This window comes from Artibeus jamaicensis, unplaced genomic scaffold (genome assembly GCF_021234435.1).
Source record: "Artibeus jamaicensis isolate MK-2021 breed Jamaican fruit bat unplaced genomic scaffold, CSHL_Jam_final contig_373, whole genome shotgun sequence".
NCBI classification, from domain to species: Eukaryota; Metazoa; Chordata; class Mammalia; order Chiroptera; family Phyllostomidae; genus Artibeus; species Artibeus jamaicensis.
In genome coordinates, this window is record NW_026521807.1 from 10,749,637 (window position 1) to 10,775,596 (window position 25,960).

Genomic DNA, 25,960 nt, shown 5'->3' on the forward strand with positions numbered 1-25,960 from the left:
CCTCCTCCAAATATCTCAGAGCACCTGTTAGGTTGTTTTGCCCAGTTGATTCACTTGTGTATCTTCTACCTTAACTAGACTCTAAGTTTTGTGAGGTCACAGCCCATATCTAATGCACAGTATCTCTCTCCACATCACGATCAAGTTCTGTAAATCCTAGGATTCTAATAATTATTGCTTGAATAAAAATGTCTACAGATGAAAGTGGAAGTAAATTTCTAAAGTGTACATAGTAAAATGCTGCTTTAAAATGTGAAGGTAAAAATGGAATGAAAATCTAGCATGCTTTAATTAATTAACAAAATAAATCTAATGTCACTGGTTATCTCTAATGAAATGACCATATTAACTTCTTTGCTATCACACAGGGTGAGGCCAAAGTAGGTTTATAGTTGTGAGTACACGAAACACTTTATCCTTATATTATTATTTATTAATTACTTTATTATTTTCCTTACAAACAACTGTAAGCCTACTTTGGCCCCATCCTGTATTTAATACTTCTTAACTGCCATTATAAGCTTTTGATGCATAAAATAAACATCCCTTCTCTGGTTTAAAGCAAACTGCTTGTGTTATTTTGGCTTCAATTACAGATAAATAATACTGTAGACATTTAAAATCCCCAATGATCAGGAGGCAGTCAAATCAATATCAGCTACATAATACATAAAGGATGGATACAAATTTTATAGCAAAGAAATTAATTATTAATTTATATCTGTTTACTGTAACAAAAATTTGTTGTCAGCTTTTTCTGAAGTTTAACAAGGCTTGAGCCAAGATCAATATTTTATTTATGAAAACATCACTGTTTAAGGTAAAAATGCTACTAAAACAACGATAATCTTTAATATTTATAAATGTTGTTCTCTATATGGTAGTCTACCATAGTTATTGCAGCTCTCTCATCATTACATATCTAGCAAAATTTAAATCTTTTTAGAAATTAAAAATAGCAAGTATCTTCCATATTATAAAATTTTTGCCAAAGAGTTAGAAATGAATATATCCAAGGTAATCACTTTTCAAGTGAAATTTATCCTGCCCAGCACCAATGGCTCCACAAGGGGAATTCTGTTCAAAAAGTGTGTGTGTCAAAGGCTTTGTCCCTGGAATGTCCCCTAAGTGGCTCACTATCTAGGCTGAAAATGGCCATGCAGGGTTGTATGTCCTGTTTTTCCACGCCTGCAGTAAAGATACAATATGGGAATTCAGCTTGGTAATTGCTAATACACCACACAGGCACAATTACACCCTGTATGCTGTATGAAGGAATCACTTGTGGTCTGCGTCCATTACAAAGAGCAGCAGGGGGCCACCATGCAAGAGGACAAAATGCTTTAGAAGGCGGAAGGAGACCAGAAGAGTCGAAGTGCACAGATACAAGGACCTTGATTCTTCTAGCAATGATTTAAGTCTCTTTCCATCAATTATCATCCTTTGTCTCAAGAGTCTTATCACCAGCAGCATTACAGGAACTGAATACAACAATGCTCCAACCGTGCAACCCCATGACCTGTGCTGACATTTCCACACCCTGTTGCTATGTTTGACCTGCTTATTCAGATTACTTAAGCAAAACAAAATGGAAGAAAAAAAAGCATTACCATCGTAAAACTGGCCGATGTATTTTTTAATGGTTCACTCAGAATTCAATTTCTTTAAACTGAAATCCATCCTCCCCTCAATATGTTTATTTTTCAAAGTATTTTTGACTTCATTTAAAAAATTAGAAGTGAAAATCTGGTTGCATGAAAGTTATAATTGTAGGGAAGAGACTAAATGTTGGAGTACCAAGGGAATTTATACTTACTTAACAAGAGAATTTTATATCTAAGGAAGCTAAATAAACTAAAGTCAGCCAGCTGCCCTCTTAGCTGCAGTGAGTCACAAGAAAAAATCTTTCTGTGAAACTCTTTAAAGTTTCAAGTTTAATTGCAAGCAGTAAGCAATTTTTATTATAAGTTTCCTCTTAATTATTATACGATGTACATTATTTTGCAAAACTTTCATTTAAGATGCTCTTTTTAAAATATATCATACAATTATGAATTTTTAAGACCTTAGGAAAGTTAGTTAGTTATGGCAGTTTGTCAGCTTCTGTGAAACAAAGCCTTGTCTTTCAGAAAATGTTTACAACCTAAGAGAAAAAAATGTATCCTGGGGCAAAAATGTTTATTGGCACCTAGAAGTCTGAAGAGAGAGTCAGGCCTGTGGTTTTTTGAGGGCACTCTATCATCGCCGCATTCTCAAAGGGTTCTCTGAATGAATAGAACTGGATTACTCAGCCTTCTATTCCACGCCTATTCCTCTCCATTTTCCTTGGCACGACTGAGAGTCAGGCTATTTTTAGTTAGGCAGTTTTCTATTTTTAGACAACTACCAGTTAGAAGACATTTGTTAGGAAAAAATTTAAACACACACACACACACACACACACACACACACACACACACACACACACACAGGCAAAGGGAGGAGAGAAAGAAGCTCCCCTTCGCATATTGTAAAGCAGCCTTCAACCTGTAACTTCAGGCGTTTCAGCTGCTTTCAATCTTGGAAAAATAAAGAAAAATTCAGAGTTCAGGGTTTTAAAAATAAACCTACCCTCTGGCAAACAGACCAAAATGCAACAAGCTGTTACTATGTGAAACAGTGACTACAAAAACAAAGACCATTCTCCAATGATTAAACTGCAAGAAAAGTTGTCGAACGATTAGCTTGTAAGAACGTTACACAGGCATGTAACAATTTTCCAGCCTCGCAGCCAGAAGTATCATGTTTTAGAATTTAGAGGAAGGGGGGTAAAAACCTCATCTTTAAAGTTAAACCAAGAATGTGAGATGTAACTTTAAGGTTTCCGTTCTTAGCGAGAGAGGACCTTTTATCAAACTTAAAGGAAATTATACTCACAGCATTTTTCTAACATTCGTATTCTATAAGTTTCTCCAAAAATTATAATCACATGTTTACATAAAGAACCATATATTAAAAATTCAATGCCAATGGGAAATTAAAGGCTGCTGCATGTGTATTACACATAAATGTGTAGGTGTATAGACATATACATGTGCATATATGTCTACTTACTCATATATATGTCTACATATCATTACCTTTATTAGTCTCACTTTTACTTTAAATGGAACAAATGACTTGCAGATTGGCTTATCAACTAATTCTACTTATCAAAGTTATGCTTTCATCTATAATCCACCAGGAGATGTTTCCGGGTGCTCACAGCTGTCAGTACTTTCTTTCGCCTCAGTTATCCCTCGGTCTGTGTTACTGTGGTTCAGATTGTTGGGCTGGAGTCACAGACGCATCACCAGTAACTAGCACAATGTTGGGCACATCAACTTCTGCTGAGTGAAGGGACAGATCCTGTCCGTGTCTGTGTTCTCCACGCCCACCCCCGGGCCCTGGAGGGAGGGCAGTGGGCAAGCCACAGTCTCTCGCCTTCCCAGGGCACTCAGCACAACATGCGCTGCACACAGAGGACATGTCCACAGATGCTTACGGAAACGAAAATCCATTGGCCTTTAAATCATCTTAATTTATATAAAAAAGTTAGATCTTACAATTAAAATTATAATTGAAGGCTATTCAATTAAAGGCTATTCAAATGACATAAAATGCAAGTTGTTTCTATAAGAATGCCTTATTTATTTATTAAATGAGGCATAAATATATAATACACAATAAATATAATACACAATAAATATTTATAAATATAATACACAATATTATATCATTACTGCCAAATTAAGGAATTGCTGCTCCTCTCTTTTTTGGTGAAACAACTTTGATTGCCAGGACTTCTTCCCTTAATGTTGAAAGTAAGAGCACCTTGTACAACTTAACAGTTTACAATGGCTTCTGACACCTTTTATAGCCTGGAGTCACGATGATAGCCCAGTGAGAAAGACAGGGTCAGGGGCTGCCTAACTCAGAGCAGGAACTTGAAGCCCACGAAGGTTAAATAACTTGCTCCAGGTTACAGAATTCTTGTGTGATGTTGCTATAAGTAGAACTTAATTTCTTTCCAAATTTGTGGGGCTTTTAAGGTTCTATTTCCTCCACGTAAAACATACAAGGTGAACCTCATTATCCTTCAACAACATTCTTAAGAAAAATCCTTCTGCGGCTTTCTTTTCCCCCCATGAAATTACTTCAGAACTCCACATTTCAGGAGAACCCAGTTTTGAATCCCAGATAAAAGTAAAAGTCTGCACAGGCCTGATTAGGGTAAGTCACAAACACTGTGCATGCACCCTCTTTTCCTTCCTGTTGGAAAAGTTTAGAATTGACCCAGTTGTTTCTGCTTCTGCTTCCGAGTGACTCTTCTGCCCTGTCCCTGCCTCCGTTTTCTCTTTTCCTCAGGGCAATTCCACCTTCGGTACTCTCTCCATCCTGTCATCTCGCTTCATAAATCACATTTATTTTAGCAAATATTCTGTTCCTGGGAATACACACTGACCGAGTGCCTCGGGCTCTCCTGACGGTGCTGCTCCGGCTGGCACAGGCCCTGCCCAGCTGCTGCAGGGATGAAAGATGACACACTGTGTGCTTCCTCTCTGGTCTGTGTGCCCTTTGAGGGGGCACCCATCCTCCCTCGTGCTAGTTACCTCAGTGAACACGAGCATTAGATTAGCCACTTGCACCCCTATGCAAAATGATTCCCAATAAGGTTTCTGGGGTCAAGTACATTTCTATACATATCCTGACCACTGAGCACTTACAATGTGGCTAGTGAAGCCAAGGAACTGAACTTCTCATTTTACTTAATTTCAATTAAAATAGCCACATGTAGCTAGCTGATGGCTACCTCATTGATTAGTACAGATCCCTATTATTTCACCTGAAATTTACTTATATTATCGAGAATGCACATGATGGAGAAGAGCGGGTTTGTAATTTTCAGGCCATAGGCATTAAACACAGCACTTATTTACAATGTTCACAGTAATCTTGGAAGGAGTTTGGTTTCTGGAACTAAAAAGGAACCGAGACTGGAGTTGGCTTTAGATTAGTGGCTCATTCTGACCTTGATTTTTCCCTCAGAAATGGTTTTCTCTAGGTCATAGCAATGGTATTTGTTTATGATTAAGGAGCAATTTGCATGCCATTTTGAAAAATAAAGTATCTAGTTCAGAAATTCTGAAATAAGATTACTATTAATTCATATATCAGGTTTTTTTTTGTAATAATGTTTTCTTAGATGTCAGGTAAAAGCCCAAATACCCACTACACAATTCATTGCTTACAGTATTTCTTACCCCCAAACAGTAGCTCTAAATAGTTTATTTACTAAAACATAAAGATAAGAGATATAATTGATATGAAGAGGCTTTCAGATTCTAACTAACCTCCTGGCTAGTCATTAACTCTATGACCTTTAGAAAGAATTGACAGGAATTTTTTCCCCCTTATTCAGAAGTTCCATCAGGTGGCTAAATTTCAGGGTAACAAATACACTAAATGCCATTGAGATATGACTGAACAGTATATCAAATAGCCATCAGTAAAATGAGATATGTTTCCAATGCTATAATCTATGCACCCAATTTGTTGTATAGATATACAGCATTTGCCTAATTACAGTAGTCTTAATGATGGAGTCCGAAGTTTTTTTCCCCAGAATGTCAAATGAAATATTCTGATCCTAAGGATAAGGAGGAAAGCACAGTTACTCTCTGCACCCCTGGTACCCACTCCTAGCCAATCACGTAATACCTGCCCTCTGGGTCTAGTCTCAGGATACTTTCAACAGGTGCTGCTCCCAGCCACTGCCAACTGATGGGCATTTGCCAGACGGGACAAGCAGATGCAGTGCTCCTGACAGAGACCCACCTCGCAGAGCAATGAAAGGCTTGTTATAGTGTACTTCCAAAACTAACTCACTTGCTTTCAAGACTCAGTTTCATCAAATATAATTTTTTAAAAACCTGTCTTATGGTACCATTCTAACCCTCAGTAAAGGAATAAAAAAGAAATGTTCAAACATGTACTTTTGAACTCCAGACTAGAGAAAACACAGGTTTGCAAAGGTCGTCTAGATTCTCACTACTCAAGTTTGGTTTGCAGCTTCAGCATCATCCGGAAGCTTGTCAGGGATACACAGCCTTGTGCTGTGCTCCAGATCCACTCAGTCAGAAACAACCTGGCAGCTGGAGCCCCCAGGGATTCGGACTGAGCGAGAGCCATCTCGTTGGAGACCCACTGACCACTCCTGTCAGAAGCTGGCCAAAGTGCCAACAAGTTGCTTCCCACTTCCCGGGGAACCAATCAATGCACATTGGTTCAAAAGTCTTTTACTTTCCACCAGTACTACAAGCAATATTTCCATGTCGTATCTTGTGCATATTTTTTTTTGCTCATCTCTGGTTCACTTGAAATATTTTTACTTTTATTAATATTAGAACATATCTGACTTCAACTAAGAAAACATGGTAAATCTTAGTAATAACCATCAGTCAATTGTTTTATATATGTTTATATATACATATAGGGGTGTGTATATACATACATATATGTGTACATATCTGTGTTATATAAAATATTCATTGAGCAATTATTAGTCTCAGTGGCTGGTGTGGCTTGGTGGACTTAGTGTTGGCCTATGAACCAAAGGGTTGCTGGTTTGATTCCCAGTCAGGCACATGCCTGGGTTGCAGGCCAGGTCCTCAGTTGGGAACATGCAGGAGGCAACCACACATTAATGCTTCTCTCCCTCTCTTTTTCCCACCCTTCCTTTCTCTTTAAAAATAAATAAATAAAATCTTTAAAAAATGTTTATATTAAAAAAAACATTATTGAATGTCTACAATGTTCCAAACATTGAGCTGGCAGCTGGAGTTAACAGAGACAAATACATTTAAACATCATCATGTCTTCCAGGGAGAGGAACAGACTTAAAATAATAATGTTTAAAACATGCAGTGAGGTAACCTAAATAATAAATATCCTTTGGTTAAAAGACTCATCATCTTTTATTCTGAGCCTAGGTAGGACTTTGGAATATTCCTAAAATTTTACTTTGGAGTATTTCACATAATATATTCAGTAACTCTTGAGGAAGTAAGGATAGTCTCCTCTTTGGTATCTTATTTAACACTTTTGAAAGGCAAACAATGGCTAGAATGGACCCTTTGTTTCAATCATGCGGTCTAGCACCAAGTTCCACATGCCGTGGTATCTGGAAATACGGAAAACTTGATGAGTGTGATCCAGGCTAAACATTTTTTCCTTCAGTTTTGGATACTGGGGGAAAAAAACACGAGGACTTTGGTTTGCTCCAGTTAAGAGAGTTTATGTAAAATGACAATGATAATAAAATGGTGATGATTTACAATTATAGGAAGCTGCATTACTAACAAAAAGGGCTTTATTTGAAAACATACTGTCTTTTCTGCTTCTATTATTATTAAGTAATTCTCTGTTGATTCTGTGTTGATACTAATGCCTATAAGCCATTTGAATTGTGCAATAATAAAGATGAGAGAAAATTCAATTTTACTGTCCTGTGTATATAACAAGTAATCTAACATGCACTTTATTTTTTAGCAATGATTTTCTTAAGAAATGAGATGTGAAGCAGCTTGTATGCTTACAAAACTCATGCAAATTAAGCAAAGGCATTATTTTTAAAAAGGGATTTGATATATAAAAATATGATATATAAAAAACGTGCTAGTTATGAGAAAAATTAATAAATATGAATAAAATTTTAGAGCCATTTCTTCTTTTGGACTTTGGGGAACAAATATAAATATGATTATAGTTATTTGTAAAAACCTTTAAAGATATATAAGAATGAGCATTATAATGTGTAAGAAATATGCAAAACCTTTTTTTTCTTTAAAAAAATCACTTTTCCCCCCTTTTCTAGGAAGCCTCAACATTGAAGGTTTAAATCTTTATGAAGTATACTAATCCTTTTTTCATTTTTCAGTAGTCGCTATTAAAAAACAATTATATACTTTCTTTAACAGGAGACTGGGCAGAGTTACTGAGCTACTCACTATAAGAATTATTTAAATTATATTTTATATTAACCCAAGAAAGATTTTAAATGGTTCTCAAGAATATTACTTTTGTACGTTCCTTTATAAAAAACTTTTTTTTGAAGAAAATAATTTACTAATTATGAAGTTAAGTACTGGCCCACGTAACTTCAAATGAATTCAAAATAGTAACATGAAAGACCTACCATCTTTCCGTTCCCCAGCTTCATTTAAACAAAAAAACAACACCCACACATTACCTAGGTCATGTGGTTAGTGCTCCCTGTTAGCCTGGATGACTTGTAAGAGTTTTCCGACCAGGTAGTACATTTACTGATTGACTCTGTGGTTATTGGTTTGGGGTAAAACATGCCTTTTGTTTTACAGTGAAGTATTTAGTTCTAAATAGGTGTCTCTAAAAGTGAATATTTATGCTGTGGATTCTACACAGTTCTTCACCTCTGAAATGCACTCTTCAAACTGTAAATTGAAGAATTAATCTTGGTGTTAATTTGAGAACACAGTTGCTTTACATGCCTCCCTTTGCACAGGTCAGTCTAGACCAGTGCTGCCCCACAGAACTTTCTGTGATGACCGATGCATTCTACACGTCCCCTCTCCCATTCGGTAGTCACCAGTCACATGTGGCTTTGAGCACTTGAAATGTGGCTGGTACAACTGAGAAAGTGAATAAGATAAAACATCTAGTTTCAATTCATTTAATTCTACTATGAAACAGGTAAGTGGATAACTGCTTCAATAGTGCTTTGATGGAAAAAACACAACAAATTGTGACTGTGATATAGGAAAAGGATCTAATAGTGCGTGTGCAGTTCAAGCACGGCTATTTAAAAGTATAAATGATTTGAATGGAAGAAAAAGAAAAGCCAGAGAAGGCCTAGTAAGGAATACTGAAGACAAAACAAAAGGGGTTTAGAGAAGCAGAGGGCAATAAGCTTGTTTAGGTGGCTTGGGTACAGGATGCGAGTGGTGGGAGGAGTACACTGAGGGGAAAACAGCAAAAGATGAGGCTGGAGAGGAAGAGAAACACGGGGCCGGCTTCTGCATGGCCTTGTGAGCAATCTTACGGACCAAGAGTCCTTGAGGGGCCGTGTTTATGTTTATATCTCCAGGCATGTAGCACATGGTAGGAATCCAGCCAATCTTTGTTCAGTGACTAAATAAATGCATGAAAGAATGAAAATTCAACAAATGATCAAACAAATGTGAACGTGCTTTCTCTTTAAAAAAGTATCCGTGTGTAACATTTATCCACAAAGCACTCAAAACAATAATTTTACATATCTTTATTTTTATAAGTATAAAATTGAAACCTATTTAACTGGTTTAGAAATAATGAAACCTCAAGTTAAATAGATAGGTTTTCATATTTTATATTCACTCCCAAAACTTTGTAATATAGAATTTGTAAAGAGGTCTAATTCTACTATTTACTGTATTTGCTTTTCACCAAAATTGCACTAATCAACTTTTTATTATTTATCTTTAATTCTCAATTTTGCACTAGTCAATTTTTATCAAACTCTATAGTTAGCTTATTGATAACCTCCAGTGGCACTGTGAAACAATGAAGTTTATAAGCTAATTTAAGGCCTTTCCAGTCCCAATTCATTCTTTAAATGTTACTGTGCGAGAAAACATTGTACTGGAACAACTGTTCTCAGAAGTCTTTAAGTTCAAATAGGATTCAGATGACAGAAAATAAAATTTTATGTAAATATCATCTCTTACTCTCCCCTCCACAACCCACAGTCTTCTTGATTATCCTTGAATTAAAGAAAACAGGCCAGCAATCCTCTACTGAGATGGTTGTGAAGCAGAGGTTTCTTCTACGAGACTTCCATCTGCCTTTTTGATTTCCTGGGGAGTAACAGAGGGCCTCTGAACTCCCTTTCCATACTTAGTCACTAGACTACTGGCCCACACTACTGGGCAGATCCGTAGAATCACTGAGTCACAGAGGGGTGGGAGGGAGCCAAGTGTCACTCCCAAATGGGTTTTGTGGTTAGAAATCATTTGCTGGATATAGAGTAACCTGTGCTGGACCTTCTGTGACTCCAAAGATCACCTGCACGGATCTGGCGATGACCGGCCAGTTTGAATCAAAGTTTTGATATATTGTTTAGCTTATGCCTTCCTTTTAGTAACTTGTACTACATTAATGAGGTTATTGCTCATTTGCCCTCTCCTTGTCCCTAAGTTGATTTTTCTGTTTTACATCCTTAACAAGGATGCCTGTCTTTTGCCGGTGCTCGCTAAGTCGTTGCTAGGTGAAGGAATAGCCTGGAAGCATGTCCTTGGGGACCTGCGTTCTTCAGGTCATCCCGAAGTGCTCAACAACACAGCTTCCAGCAACAGAGCCCAATGTGAACTGTGGGGGCAGGAAGGCAGGGAAGAAAACCAGGGGTCGAGCTAGACAGGAGACATGGAGGGGCAAGTTTCTTAATGCCATCAGAATCCCTTTGGAATTTCAATGGCCTCATAAACGAGCATTTTGGGTAGATATACAGTATATTTGTACAGATTCAAATAAAATAGACTTTCTTCAAAGGAAATGCTTTTAATACAATAACTGTTGTGTGTTTTTTAAACCAGTGGATTAAAAATTTAACACATTTACTAATCTGGCATATTTATGTATTGTATCTAAACAGATATTCAAGCTGCATTACAATATGATAATGAAAAAAAAAACTCTCTCAGCCTGTCTGTTAAACCTCTATAAGTCTTTGTGCCATTGTAGCGGCAGTGCTAATTATTAAGCTAAGACATGATAATTATGCAGAGCTTTTTTGTTATAAGAAGGAATCTTTCTCAATACCCACTCACTGTACAATTTCCTATGACCCTGTTACACAACTCTCTGGTATGGTCCAGAAATTTATATTTCAGTCTAAGTGCCTGGAATCATATTATTTCTCTTTCCTCACTATTTCTTATTTGTGAGTAAATGATATTCAGAGGGTTAGGGAGAGGGGTAATGGTCCAAGTGGGATTTCTATAACTAATGACCCTTCCTGACACACATTATGCTTCTCATGAAACTTACTCAGTTAAATGTATTCCATTAAATTAAAAATAAGTAACATTTAAAATTGTACCCAGAAGTAGCAAAAGAAAAGCCTTAACTCTCAACTTCATGTTAGCTCCATTCTAAAACCAGATTCAAGCCCCTGGTGTATCACAGGTTTTCTAGCGTCCCACACAATTTATGTCTTAGTGTTGCCCGGGTCAGTGTGTAGAACTCATGGACACCAATGACAGTGTGGTAACTGGGGGAACTGGAGGGGGAGCTGTGTGGAGGTGGAAGATGCATGGGGATAAATGGCGATGGAAAAAATTGAACCAAAGAAAGAATGATTGAAAATGTGTCATAAGTGCAGATTCCCACTCCGATCCCCTCTTCACCAAGAATCTCAAGCACACTGGTTTCAATGAACTGCATGTTGAGAAAGAAAGACTCTACATGGAGGTGATGTAAATTTTACTTAGCTTAGCACATCCCACTTCACTCTTTCTCCATCATCTGTTATTGCTACTGTGTGGAAAAGGCAAGTGGGGAAGAATGTGTGATTCATGTAGTTGAGCAGAGCAGACTCACATGTTATTTTCAGCCAAAGAATCATGCCTTAGAATCTTTACATTGTAGCCTAGGAATCCCCTAATGACTTTAAGCTTCAGAGCTTTCATATACTAACCACAAGATAACACAGCTGTTTTTTTAATCTCTTTTAAAAGTATTGCTTTTTAAAGAATTATGTCATGAAGGACTTTCAAATTCGATGACTTTACTTTTTAGGTGAGAAGCAGCTAACTTGTCACATGGCAAGATTGTGCAAGACAAAGGTTCAAATGCAGGCCATGTGACTTCCAACCCAGTGCTCCTCTTGTAGCCTGGGAGGATGTCTGGCCCAGATGCCCATCTGTCCAAGAATATGCAAGTCTGTGCAGTATGGAAACTGTTAAGCTGCCTTTAAGTCACAGAGGATGTTGTTGAGCAAACTCATCAGTAGGTGAGGTTTCTAGATTTTCAACTCCTTTAAAAAACCAAATTTTAAAAGTCAACAAATTTTTTTTACTAGTTTAACATGGTTCTACTTCATTTCATGTCATGTTAAGGACTGGAACAGTTCAAGTCTAATGCCAAATTCCAAATCAAATTATTTTGTTACCCTGAAATGTCGGTTGTAATAATTTTGGTAATGGGATGAAGTTTTGAGTATAGAGTTGTTTTGTGTTTGGAACTTATGTTAAACAGGCACGGCTCACAAAGACAGACAGACAGACACAGACAAAAGTACCTATGAGATTTGACAATTGACTAGTGCTGTTCACATTCTTGTTTCTTTATACATTTTCACATTTATATGTGCACCTGAATAAAATACTATCTGAAACACACAGTAGGTAAGTATTATAAATAATCTAAAATTTCTAGATTGAGGCAAGTACACAAAACCATCAGTCAATGAAAAACAAAAATGATATGCAATAATGCAAATATTTAAACATGTATCATATTTTGAAGTATTTTAAACATGTATCACATTAGGTCTAGTTATCATTCACTTTCGTTTCTCTGAAATCATTTGCTTGGTCTTATTAGGAAGAAAAACTTGTTTAAATTGGTTAGCAGAATACTTTTACAAAACTTTCAAATAAAAGCAAAGCAATGTCTAGTTGTAGACAATTATAATAAATAAAGCGAAGATGGATGTGAGAGACAGGTTAATTTGGCCAGGATTAGTACTGGATATTTTTCATAATATGGAACCAGTTTGAGCAATGGCAAGAATGACTTAGACTCAGGCAAACTGACTCGGACCACATACTTTAGAAATATCTATCAATTTTTTCTGCATGTTGGGAAAGCAGTCATAACCTAGGAAACCATGAGTAGACAGGTAAGAAAAACTGACAGGTAAGGATGAACAGTCCTCGCTACACCTCTTCTTTTCTGGTTCAGTATGCGTTGCTTATGAAGGGTGCTACAAGGCAATAATATTAAAATAGGACACACGCGAGAGCACTTAAAATCGTATGACAATGTTACTCATGTTAACAAATCTAAAACACTTTTGAGTTTCAATGTGCTTATTTTATAATTGGCATAATAAGGCAGTGTTTTAAATCTGACCTTGGTAAAAACACTGAGCTAACATAGAGAAATACATTTTAGTCAGATTTCTGATAGTATGTGTATTAACAATTTTCATTGTTATATTTGGAGGAAAAACATTTCTAGGGGAATAATTATCTTTCTGTCAGTAAGAATGCATTAGGAAGAATAAATTAGAAAGAAGAGCTAGAGAGTAAACACTGGAGTGTAGGTTTAGGTGAGCTCATTTTAAAATATTTTTTTCATTGACTATGCTGGGAAACTAGTCTATACTGAAAAGAAATGGTGAGAAGTCATCCAAAATGTGGTAAAGCCGCCCCTTGGCCATAGTTCCCAACCTGGTGTCCTGACCTAGCAGTGGACAATGGGGACATGTGAAAGATGAGGCCAATAGTTTGATACCAGGGTTTGATTTTTAGCAAGGGGGCAGATTTACATAGTCCTTATCATCATGTCATTCTAACTTAAGTTTTGAAGGGGGAAGAAAGGGGGGATTATTAGTTGGGGGTGATAACCCTGGGTGCACCTGTGGGGATGAACATCTTAGGAAGGAATGAGGTCGTCCTTGCGTATACGTGTCGGGGGAAGGGGGTCCAGATAACTTGTGGTTCTGCCAAAGTGTGTGGGCTCACCAAGCACACACGCGCTCTCACCTCCACGATGTCGGAGTTGGTCCGGCTCTCGTGCGGCTCGTTGTACTCCGTGTACTTGAGGAGCACCTTGTCCATGTCGGTGCTGGCGTACTGGAACAGCTTGTTGGTGCTGTTGAAGATGATCAGCGCGATCTCGCAGTCGCACAGCACGCTCAGCTCATACGCCTTCTTCATCAGCCCGAACTTCCTCTTCGTAAAAGTCACCTGGAGAAACAGAGTAGCAGGCAGGTTTTTTACAGAAAAAATAAATCATGGCTTTTTTTAAAAAAAATAACAGTACATTTTATTTATATATTTTTTGTAAAACAAAGTGTGCCATTGTCAGGGCCCTTGGGCACTAACACATTCGGAAAGGAAGCAAATAAATCTAAAACTAATTTCTGCTCAGAATTTGAAAATGTGTGATTTCTAGCTTGTTGCTGAATGTGAAACTGTAAATGCCAGAGTTAATGCAGGAAATTTTAATGAAGGTGACCAGAGTACCGTTTGTGTTTCTTTGAACAATGTAAGATTTAAAAAAAAATGAATTTCAGCATGGTTGGCATCTTTCCTTTATAATTAAGTTTGGAACTATTTTTTGACCACTTGAAAACTGGACATGACATTATGAACATAGCATTTTCTATTTGTGTTCAAAAAAATTTTTAATTGTTTAGTCTCATGCCATTTAGTTGAAAACACTTGGAGGGATATGACTGACTATGCTTTCAGACAGCGTTGTATTCTGTTTTCTGAAATCCAACAGGGAATTGAGAAGTACTTTAGGGTTTTGGTTTCATTCTTCTGTGTATCTTTCTTCCTCTCCCAGGCCAGGAACTGCACTGTTATCTTGGCTCTTTCCTTCTCTCAATCTAATCTATTACCAAGCCCCATAATTCTTTCCCTCAAAATGTTTCTCAGGTTCACACTTTCTTGTCTATTTCCCAGGCGGCTCTATCATTCACGGCCTTATCAGCTTCCTGTCCCAGATGTTCGCTCTGTCTGGAATCATTCCGTCCTCAATTCATCCCAACCTTCAAAAACCTCCTCCTCTCACCGCCTCTCTCCCGATCAGCCTGCCCAAACAGCTCCTTTTCTCTGCCTTCGGATACTTTCTACCTGCCAGTCCTACCAAGTGCAAACATAGATTTCACGATTCCCAGTTTCAGTCCTCTCTTGATTAAATCCCAGTCTGCCTACCCAAACCTACAAACATTCTTAATGATAAGCCCTTACATGACCCAGTGTTCCCCAGCAGGTCTTCTGTAGAATATCATTTCCATAAAACACTCCTTAATAGAAAAAGCTCAATGGCCCAATGCATTTGGGATATGAGGCATATTGGTATATGAAAGGCTGATAAAGTTTTTAAACTTTGTTTAACCTGCCTCCCAAACCTAGATGTGACAGAACACTTATTTCTTTGCTTATTTATTAATTTTGAGAAGCACTTACTACCATTCGTCAGAGCTAAATTTTTGAGGTCTAGACTCTTGGAAATGCTGATTAACTTGATTTAGTTATTATTTTCAAACAGGACTAGTATTTACATTTCTTTCTCACTGTCATATTCAACCCATGTGGCAGTGGTCAGCTTGGTTTTATCTAGCATTTGTAATTCTCCTATCTAGACTCCCACTCCCACTTTTCCTCCTTGTCTCCAGACACCCAGGGGATGTCCTTCAGTCCTAAGTGTATCTCAACGTCCTAGGAATCTCAACACCCCCAATGCTTAAACTCTTTATGTTTGTCCTTGAATCTGCTCTCCCCCTGCATTCCCCATCTCAACGTAAACTCACTCACCCAAACTAGAGCCCTCAGTGTGAACTCTGAATCCTTCCATGTCCCCCACACCTAAATGAATGTGTCGACAGGAACCGCAGACTAACAGGCAGACACCTGGTCTCTGGTCTCCTCATTCCTCCACACCTTTGTTAATTCTTGCTGTTTTAGCCATCACTCTTTATTTTTCCTTAACAGCCCTTGTTGAATGTTATCATTTGTATATTTTTCTGTGATCATTTGTTTAATGCCTGTCTCTCCCACTGCAGTGCGTGGCCCAGGAGAGCATGTGCCGTTTTTGTTTTGCTCACTGCTGCACTCCCAGAAGAGCAGACAGGGATGGGAGCATGCTCAAGGTTTCTGGTACAAAAAAGTGAAGTAGGAAAAACTTTTATGTGAAGTTTTTAGAAATTTCAAGCTGATACACTATATAAAATTATTTCATAGCTTGTCCCCTAATTTTTTAGTAACTCATAAATAGAACTTTAGAAAGGTAAATCTGTATTTAATAATGATTATATTGTTTTATCATATCTGTCATGAAGGCAGCATCATAGAAAGGAAAGAATGTGGGTCCCTGGATTTGAAGGCTGAATTTGCTCTTTACTAGTTATGAGAAATTCACTTAACTTTTTGAGTTTGATTTTTCATCTGTAAAATGAAAAGAACACTTACTCTTAGAATTGCTGTGAGGATTACATAAAGTAACATGTGTACAGTATCAAGCACTGTGCTTAAAGTGGCAGCTCAATAAATCTTAGTTTCCATTCCTTTCTGAGAAGACCTACAGGAAAAGAAGAACTTACGAAATCTATCTGTCTTGGTGGCTTGAAAAGTCTCTCGATTAAGGGCATTTGAGGTGCTTACTATTCCTGATGGAAGGGTAAAAGCTGAACTATGAAATCCTTGCTGATCATTCTTTGGAAAACATAGCATTTAGGTATTTACCAGCTCATATAACTAGTCAATATCTACTTGAATATGTTACTTACATCTCAACTTTGACAGTTTTTCTTTGTAATAACTGTTAATGTGGCACCTTCTATTGATATTTTATGTTTATTGACGGTCTTGCTAAAGTGCTTCCAATAAAATATAGCTAGTGGTTTAGCTTCATATTTGATTATCATATTATTTTAGAAAATGTTTTATTATGGCTCATTCAGATGAGCCATAATCAGTATTAAGGAGAAGCTAAATAAAAACTATTATTTTGAAATGGGTAAAAATGCACAATCATTAATCATTTAGATTTATACAAAATGTCTTTCAATATTTCTTTTAGATGCAATTTAGCTATGCAAATATACCTGCACATTGGTATTTTGTTTAGTGAAATAGGCTACAGAGTAGGTTCAATAGAAGAGGCACTGACCCAAAATGCTTTCATATATCTAAAACCACTTTTAATCAGACTTTCGTGACCACAAACTGTAGGTGGAATGTCTCAATACAGTATGGTTTCTGTTGCACTGAAACCTCAGAATTTAGCACGTTACAACACTCACCATCAAAGTACATTTCAGCACAGAAATATCATTAGGGCCACTATTTGTGTTTACTTTTAGGTACTCCTTGACTTTTGTGTAACCAAATAGGTTGCTGGATGATGCACACTTATTTAATGTTGCCTGTTAAAAAGTCAGTGCATGTAGCTTTTCTTCATTGAAACTGCAAACTAAAACCACGACTATAATAAAGTATTTAATATCTTTGAACTCTACTCATAATTGCTCTAAATTTAATTCTGTACCATGTTCCTATTCATCATGGAATACTCAAAATGTATTTTATAATGCTTTTTCTCATTGTTCATAGTTAGATAAAATTTTTGAGCAAAATGCTTTATAGAGAGACCTGAGATATTACTCTTCCTTTAAAACATGCCACTCAATGGCAGATTGCAATGCAGAGCTTTTATACTTAAATATAATAATGTATTATAATCATTATATTTTTCATAATGTAACAATAGTTTGTAATGGGAACACGTCCATTTCTATTTCAGTAACGTATTTTGAACCTTAGGTGAGATGGAAAGCTGTTTTCACAGCGGTAGGCAAAGAGATGCTCTTTTCCAGTGTTTGCATCAGCTGAGGTGCACTGAGAGGAGAATAAAGTCTCTACTAGTTAAGGCAGCATTAGAACTTGAAATTTAGCTTTCAGAATTAAAGAGACTTGATATGTAAAAACGAAGGGAAAGCAAAATGACTCTGTATAAATACTGACCATTTTACGTTTTTTCCTAACCTCTTGAAACAGACCCGAATGCAATGATGATGTTGTATTAAGGTGTCTCAGTATTAAGTTTGAAAGTGACCTCAAGTGTAGATCCTAGCATAAGGCCAGGCATCACATGTCCTATACTGAGAATCACTCTAGAACTTTCTAGGTATGAATCAGGAATTGAAATTAGAATTTGAAATGGAGAAGAGGCACATTCATTAAATACAGCTCCATATAATTCAGTCATAAAGAAATTAGAAAAATCTATGTACATGAACAGAAAACAATTCAAGCAACTCTTACTGGGCATCTTCGACACACCAAACCTCACGCTAAGCGATGCTGAGCCTTCCTGGCTGTCAGACCTTTGTGCTGGGCGCTGTGGGGCTTCTACTTTGGATCTACCTCCCTAATTCATGCTTCTTTCTCAGGGCTAGAGACAGAATGAGTCATTTAATTCTTTAATGTTTAAAGGCAATTTATTTAAAACACAATTCGTTATTTGGTTAATAGTGTTATGTTTTCAGTCATGTGTAAATTATCTGAAATTGTACTTTTCCCTAGAGTTGGGTGATTTCAGCTTTTGTTTTCTGACCAACTTTTTCTCTAGACTGAACAAGAAAGATAACCATAGATGTCAACCCAGTCAAGATGAATACCAAATGAAACCTGACATACTGGTTCTTTCTCATCCTGTACTTGGTGAAACCTAATGGTGGTGAGTGTCCCTCCCCCTTTTCACCTGGCTGCTGGCCAGCTCCAATTCCATTGCAGGACTTAGTTTAAACGCCAAAGTCCCATATGCAGCTCTCCCTGCCACATCAACTTAAAGCTCATTCCTTCTCCTTGTTGTCCACCAGAACTTTTACAAACCTTTATTCTGAGACTCACTTTAACATTACAGGGTTGGTCGTTTTTAAGTCTTTTTCCTGCTGGCTTTTGATTTCCCGGAAAACCCCACCTCTGGCCTCACACAGACTGTGCCCATTGGACACTCGGTGAACACAGCTGAAGGAGTGGATTAAGAAATAGATGTATGCTCTGTTTTAAAGCCTGAATGTCTCAATATAATTTTCTGCTGAAAGTAGATTTTTTGATAGTTAATCTCTAGAAAATAAAAAGATTATATATATGCATATATATATATATATATATGCATATATATAATCTTTTTATATATGCACATATATAAAACTAAAAAGCTTAACGTATTAGAAACAGGAATCTTGAGAGCAAGGAATGAAATAACACCTTAAAATCTATAATAGACAAGCCAGACAATGTCTGGAGGTAAATATACATGTATATATACTCTAGATTTCAAGAAAAAAAAATTCAGAACATTCAGAGGAAAGCCTTTATTCCTTGCCCAGTGACTCATCATGAAGGATGGAAAACTGTGAAGATAAAATTTTAATTTTACAATCACAGGATGCAGAGAAAAAGGGGGGAGGATCTAAGAGTTCAGGATGACTTCATTTGTTAAGCAAAAATGTATCGAACTTTCTAATGAGTTCAGATTTTCACAGAACACTTGGCAAAGAGTTGGATTAAATTCTCTTCACACTAATATAGATTTGAAACTGGCTGGTAGTAATTTCGACAATTTAAATATGAATTCATTGGTCAGTGCTGAGTCTAAGGGAAAATCTCTAGAAAGGGCCATGGAGTTTAGTAACTTTCCTGCCTCAGGCAACCTCTTCATTACTGGTTAAGAAGAAGATGCAGATGGCACGCTCATCGGGTCCACATGTAACATAAATCTGGGCGATAACCCAATAGATGGTAGAGGCTCTCTCCATAGCTTCCTCTACAGACTAGAAACAAGATGAAACAGATCATTTTAGTCCTCATTTGCATTAAAAAAACAATTACATAGGCTCGGTTGGAGGAAAATGAACATGGTAGCTGTTTTTGGAAAATGGCTCTAAAGTTATAGTGTTCCAATATGGGAATTAATTATCCTAATGATTTTATTTTTGTTAGTCAGCACCAATTTTCAGCACTCTATTCAATTCTGAGAATTAAAATTTAAAAAGACACTGACAAAATTAGAGAGGTTATCGGGTGGCAAAGGGGTTGATGTAGGATGGGAGAACAATTTTGCCTGAGAAATCTTAAAGGTTATCTGGAATGTCTAAACCAGAAAATAAGAGTGAAAAGTGAAATGCCAAATCCGAAGACCTGTAGCCATGTGAAGAGGTAGATGAGTTATTCTGTTTTGTTCTGTGGAGTGGAGTTAGAAAGTATAGTTGAAAATCACAAAGAGGTGCAAATAGGAGAAAACCTAGTGATGAGAACTGTTTGTGAGTGAACCAAGTCTCAAGAAGTACAAAGCAGTTCATTCCTGAATGTGTTCAAGTAAAGCTGCATGTCAAGGAAAGTGCAGAAGGTGTTCCTGAACTAGGCAGGAAGCTAGAGTAGGATCTTGAAAATATTCATTCTAGATTTCATGTCTTCGGATTCTTTGCCTAGGCAGCACAGACTGTTGGGTCAAGGGGAAGATTAGAGTAATGGTGATACGGTTCAAAACAAGAATCTATTTATTCAACTTCACTGTATAAAATGTCTTACTTTTTGATTACCCAACCTCATTAATGTATTATCATAATCATCTCTAATTTCCATATTCCAAGAAACAAATGAGGTCACTTTCTTTTTGTAGTTAGAAGAGATAGAAAAGACTATAAAAATTTTGAGTAGACAATGTTAAATTATGTTTAGTGCTGAAATTGCAGAGAAAAATGGTCTAGATTAATAAAATAGGAAATTCACATTACTAAGCTATTTTTAAAGAAGCAGTATAAATGCATCATTACTAGGGCAGTTGAGTATAGAAGCAAAAACATGGGAATTGAAAATGAAGTCTGAGCCCTGACATTTATGAGCTATGTGGCCTTCGATAAACTGCTTAACTTACCTGAACCCCTGTTTCCTCACCTGTAAAATGGAGGTAATAAAAGGCTTCTTTCAGAATTATTATGAGACTTAAACTAAGGGACATAATATAAGTGTGAGTGACTTGTTGACAGTGAAACACTGTAAGAGGTAGGTCGTACTTTTTTCTTTGATGCCTCAGGCTCAGTCACTTTCTGTTACATACTGCTGTTCTCCTAGGACCTGTCCACTTGGGTTGCTGTTGTTATGTTGGGATCAGAGTTTCTCTCTCAAGTAGACCTTGAGCTTCCCTTGAAAGCTCAGGATATCTCCTATCTGATCTCATAATCCAAAGTCCCAGAAAAATACTTGGCTAAATATTTGTTGAATGAATGAATGGAGAGAGGGATGGAGAATTGTGCATGTTCTGCTATCCAAAAGGAATGGCAAAAATAAATTTCTATGCCTGCTAAAACTGTGTTAATAGGAAGTCCACCCCCGAGAGGGGAAAATTTCACATAGTTACTTTTTTTCTTTGTCATATTCACTTACAGTAAAAATATACATTTGATAAAACTGAATAGAAAAGTTGGACTGGGTCAAATTTTTTGTGTGGGTTTGTTGGTGAAATTCGAGCATATCATATTATAGTTATTTTTAGGTAAGAATGTTGATTGTATTTGGTGAATGTTTTCTAAGAAGATCAAAGACTTTATAATAGGTTATCTTACTACATTCGATAGTAACTCTTGAAGTTATTATGTGGCACAGTTTTTTATTCCCACTTCTCAGATGATGCTGTAAAGAAAGACATGACTTGCCTTATCCAATGTCACAAAACTAGTCCGTGGACGAACTGGGAACAGAACCTTCTTCACACTTCCCTTAGCCAGCGGTCCTGTCCTCATTTAGACGACTGCATCTCTGGGGCTTAAATGAGCACCGAATGCACCCAGTCAGCCGTTCACTGAATAATGTACAGGTCCATTAAGAACCGTCAGTTTTTCTGAAGAGTACAAGCAAAGTACTGTATAACACACTCATCAATGTAAGGGAAGTTTTCTAGGTTAAAGTAAAAAAAGAATACTGATAATACTGAAATTTAGAAGCAATTGGTTTCTAGGTTTGACAGTAAAGCTCCTTTTGTGTGGTCTCCACAGCCAGCTCTGTCCTCAGACCCTCAGCCAGTCCCAGTGAAGCTCTTGAGGACCACAGGCATGCACTAGTGGGCACGAACTGGTTCTATGTTTGTGGGTGTTTATTTAAATTTCACAAAACGAGAAACATTTTGGTTGGTAGCAAACACAGTTCTGTTTACAGCCACAACACAAAAGGTGGGTCTCCAATTTACACAGAGGCAATGTAAATAACAAGTTCTAAAAGCAGAGGACAATTCCTGTATCATTTCCTACAGGGTAGGGAAATTAATCTGACTACTGTGGAATGGAAAGGACACGTAATAAGTAGTCTCCATACCATGTGCATGCCTCCTCTGTTCCCCCTCCTAATCCCAACTGGGTTCATAACATCATCTCAGGAGAACTCTTCTGCCATATTAGCTGTGGAAGTCCTTGCAACTTGCAGGGAAGTGTTCTGAATAAATGACAGCAAAAGGCCTTTGGAAACATCAGCTACCCACATCCGTGAGAACTGAGGCCTAACTTTAAAGGACTTCAAGAGCATTAATTACTAAGGAAAGCAACAATAATTTTATTTTTCTTTCTACCCATCAGAATACTTTCAGCCTGATCTTTTAAAAAAAATATTTATTTTCACTATCACCTGCGGGCATTTTCTCACTAGATTGAGGAGGGAGGAGGAGAGAAAGAGAGAAACATCAATTGGTTCTCATATGCACCTTGACCAGGGATCAACCCTGCAACCTGGACATGTGCCCTGACTGGGAATCAAACCCATGACCCTTTGATCTTTGGAATGACACTCCAACCAACTGAGCCACACTGGTCAGGGCCTTTTGGCCTGATCTTAATTCAACTGCTCAATGAGTCTGCTCAGTGAGTGGAGAACTTTTTACTCATTTCTTTAACTCATAAAGTAGTATCTGTGTCTTCACTTTAGAATCTGTTTGAGATGGTGGCAGAAAGAGACTTGACTTTGGGTGGTGAGCACACAAGCAGTATGCAAATGATGCATTTGAGAGTTGCACATGTGAAACCTGTACGATTTTATTAACCAGTGTCACCCCAACAAATTCAATAAAAGTATTCTGTTACCAGTTCATTTGCTGACACAGAAGATGGTACCGTGTGGATGAACTTGGCATCAATAACCCTGAGCTGAAGGATGATTCCGAACAACTGGGTCGAGGGTGAAGAAGTTTTATGAATGTCTTAAAAACAATTGTGTACCTTAAAAATTCCTATTTATGTAAAAGAAAGCCATGGGAAAACTCTAACTGTAGTTTTAACTTGTAGATAAATGTAGAAGTTATTTCAATTAAAAAACATAAATTTGAAGAGACAGAGGAAAAATAGAATTTGGGACTACTAAAGTACTCAGCTTATTCTATTTTCAGATTAAAGTATTATTTTTTTTGTCTAAATAGAGTGATGATTAATTTAACCTTCATCCTATGAAAATATTTTAGATCGACTCCTCCTCACTCCCAGTCTTGATAATCTGATAATCTGTTTCCTCCGAGTTAAGGAAGCAGCGTGACTAATGAGTGACCAGACGGACAGGTCAGAGACACAATGCACTCTCTAATCCACAGCCACAGGTCTTCCTATGTGTTTAAAGGGTTAGGGATGGAGTCAGGAGTCTGCAAGGACAATCTCTAATTGAAAAAGGGAAATGCCCTCTTAAATGCTCTTTTTCTTCTGGCTTGTTCCTGACAGTAAGTAATGGTGCAACTGTTCTAAAGTATTCCTCTTCAATTTTATTTTGTTTAATTCAGTCTGTCATTAGAAAGGCTTTCGAGCTTTAGGCTTGATGATTACTCTCGGTGGGAGGAAGTAATGCCACTGCAGACTTGTGTTCTAGACAAGCGCTCCTTTATACAATGACTGGGCCTGCCTTTGCAAAAGAAAGGCTCTTTAAAGAGCAGTGAGGGACTCTTTTAAGCAGACTGCTACCATGTGCTTGTAACCCTCCAGCATAACTTGCAAGGATGAGACAGCAGTGCATTGGGGCTGCAAAGAGGACTATTGTCCTCATTAGCCTCCAGCAAACTGAGCTGGGTTTCACTGCAATGCAGGGATTTCCAAAGGAGTTTTGAGCAGTAGTTCCTAAAATTCTCAATGCAGTAAAAGGATTAAAATAAAGGGCTGAGAGTATGGAATTTAGAACCCTACCAACCCCTCCCCCTAAGTCAACACCCCAAACCTCAAAAAAGCTTTAAATCTTAAGCTTTGCATAATATTTTGAAAAAAACTTATAAAAAATAGGTTAGATTATAATTAAATAATTGAATGCATGTTAATAAACTTTCATGTTTATTAACAAGCTCATAGAGCCCTGGTTTTAAAATGCATGATAGCTGAATTCTGATATATTTGTCTACTTGAGGCAAAGGAAGAAGGATAATCTACAATTATTAAACTTATCAGGATTTAAAGATTTTATTGTGGTCCATTTTTAAGCCTAAATATGTTTCGGGATTTAAAAAGAGAAGACTGTTGCACAATATATTTTTAATTTCTTATATGTGCTGTTGAAGACTGCTTTGTTTGATAAAGGGCTGATTTACATTTTAAATCCAATCAGAAGATGCAGTCATAAAATAAATCCCCCCATTTCTTTATACCTCATATACATAAAATATATCATTTGAATCTGAGAAGAATAAAATAAACCAGATTCATATTTGGGGGGCAAAAACATGTTTACTAGTTTAACAAAGCCAAAATGTACCTAAGGTAAAGGTCAAAGACTACTTCATTCCCTGCTGAGTAAATGCTCAGGAAGCACATTTGTCTACATTTCCTGTCATAACAGGAAGAGTGTAACTTCTTCCTTTCCACAATGGCTTCAGGTTTACCTCCTAACTCCAATATTTTCTCCCTCAGGGCCTTCCAAATCAATCCTTGCAAGACAGAAGGCAGGAGGCTGTCTCCCTTGTAGTTTCCAAACAGTTACATTTGTTGAAATGTTATTTAAATGTTAGTGATTTCTTAAGCTAAACCGTTCCAACTTAAAATTAAAAGTCAAATTTTCAAACATTTAGAATGGTTCTCTTATTCCTATGAGAGGTCTAAAGTATTTCAAAGAAATGTAAATATACATCCAAAAAATAATTATGTAAGTTTTTTTAAACTAAAGTTATTATTTTGAGGTGAGGTGTTCTAAACTGTCTTCAGAGTGTGCTGAAGAGTGTGCTGAGATGTAAATTTTCAAAATGCTTTTATCATATTAATTTTTGAAGGAGCTCATTTTAAACGAACAAATTACAATTTTAAAGTTAGTCTAGACTGCAAAGGACACGGCTTTTGAAATAACCAGCAACATGTTCTTTAATCTACAGTTTAGAAGAAACCTTTTGGTTTACGTGGTCTATTTATGATGCTAATATTTTTAGTGCTGGTTTCTCAGTAATATAATGTCACACAGCGTTTGTGCATTTGCAAAGCACAAGGTGACTTGTAGCAAACAAGGTGTGTGCATGTATTCACAGAAGTGGAAAGTGTCATTTGTTGTCACCTTTGTACACAAAATTATTGAGATACAATAAACCCAAACATCAGAATTTTAAAATGGAAATTATATGAAATACACAAATTGGACTGAAACAACAAAAAGTCTCGAAGCCCTCAAGTTTATGGGGAGCTGATTTTTTAAACCCAGTCACAGAATTCTAGAGAAGCAGTTTCCTTCCCCTTGTAAGCATTTTGACCTCCCGTGGATGTTCTACAAAGGACAGCTGAGTGAATCTGACTGCGGTTGAGACAATGCCTTTCTGACAGTGAAAGGATAGATCTGGCTCATATAAGTATAAAATGTCCCACATTTATTGGACATAAGTATGTGGTGCACTCGACTATGATTCAACCATATAGGGGGAAGACCACTTTTGAGTTGTTTGCAGATTGCTAGGAATATGATACAAATGAATGGCCTGATGCCATAGCTGTTAGACATCTGAGCACTCTGGCTACTGCTTTCCTTGATGAAAATTCTCAAAAGTACACTTTCTCATTTTCCTTTTATGTTTTCTTTTTTCAGTCTCTTCAATCACCAATAATTCCAACAAAAACTTTTCCCCTTGGTGATTTTTAAGATTAATGAAAGAATGGTTTAGCTTACACACTTGGGGAATTTTTAAGTAGGTATCCACA

The 25,960-nt window shown here is 37.0% G+C and overlaps 1 protein-coding gene across 15 annotated transcripts in view; it reads right to left on the bottom strand.

Annotated features, from left to right (window-relative positions):
* The window catches only part of MEF2C (myocyte enhancer factor 2C), a 163,030-nt gene that overhangs the window by 57,189 nt on the left and 79,881 nt on the right, over positions 1-25,960 (bottom strand). For all 15 annotated transcript variants that reach the window (XM_037159629.2, XM_037159628.2, XM_053664444.1 and 12 more), the window contains one exon: positions 13,803-14,006. In XM_037159629.2, the coding sequence (XP_037015524.1) occupies positions 13,803-14,006 (204 nt within the window). The remainder of the gene's footprint in view (positions 1-13,802; positions 14,007-25,960) is intronic.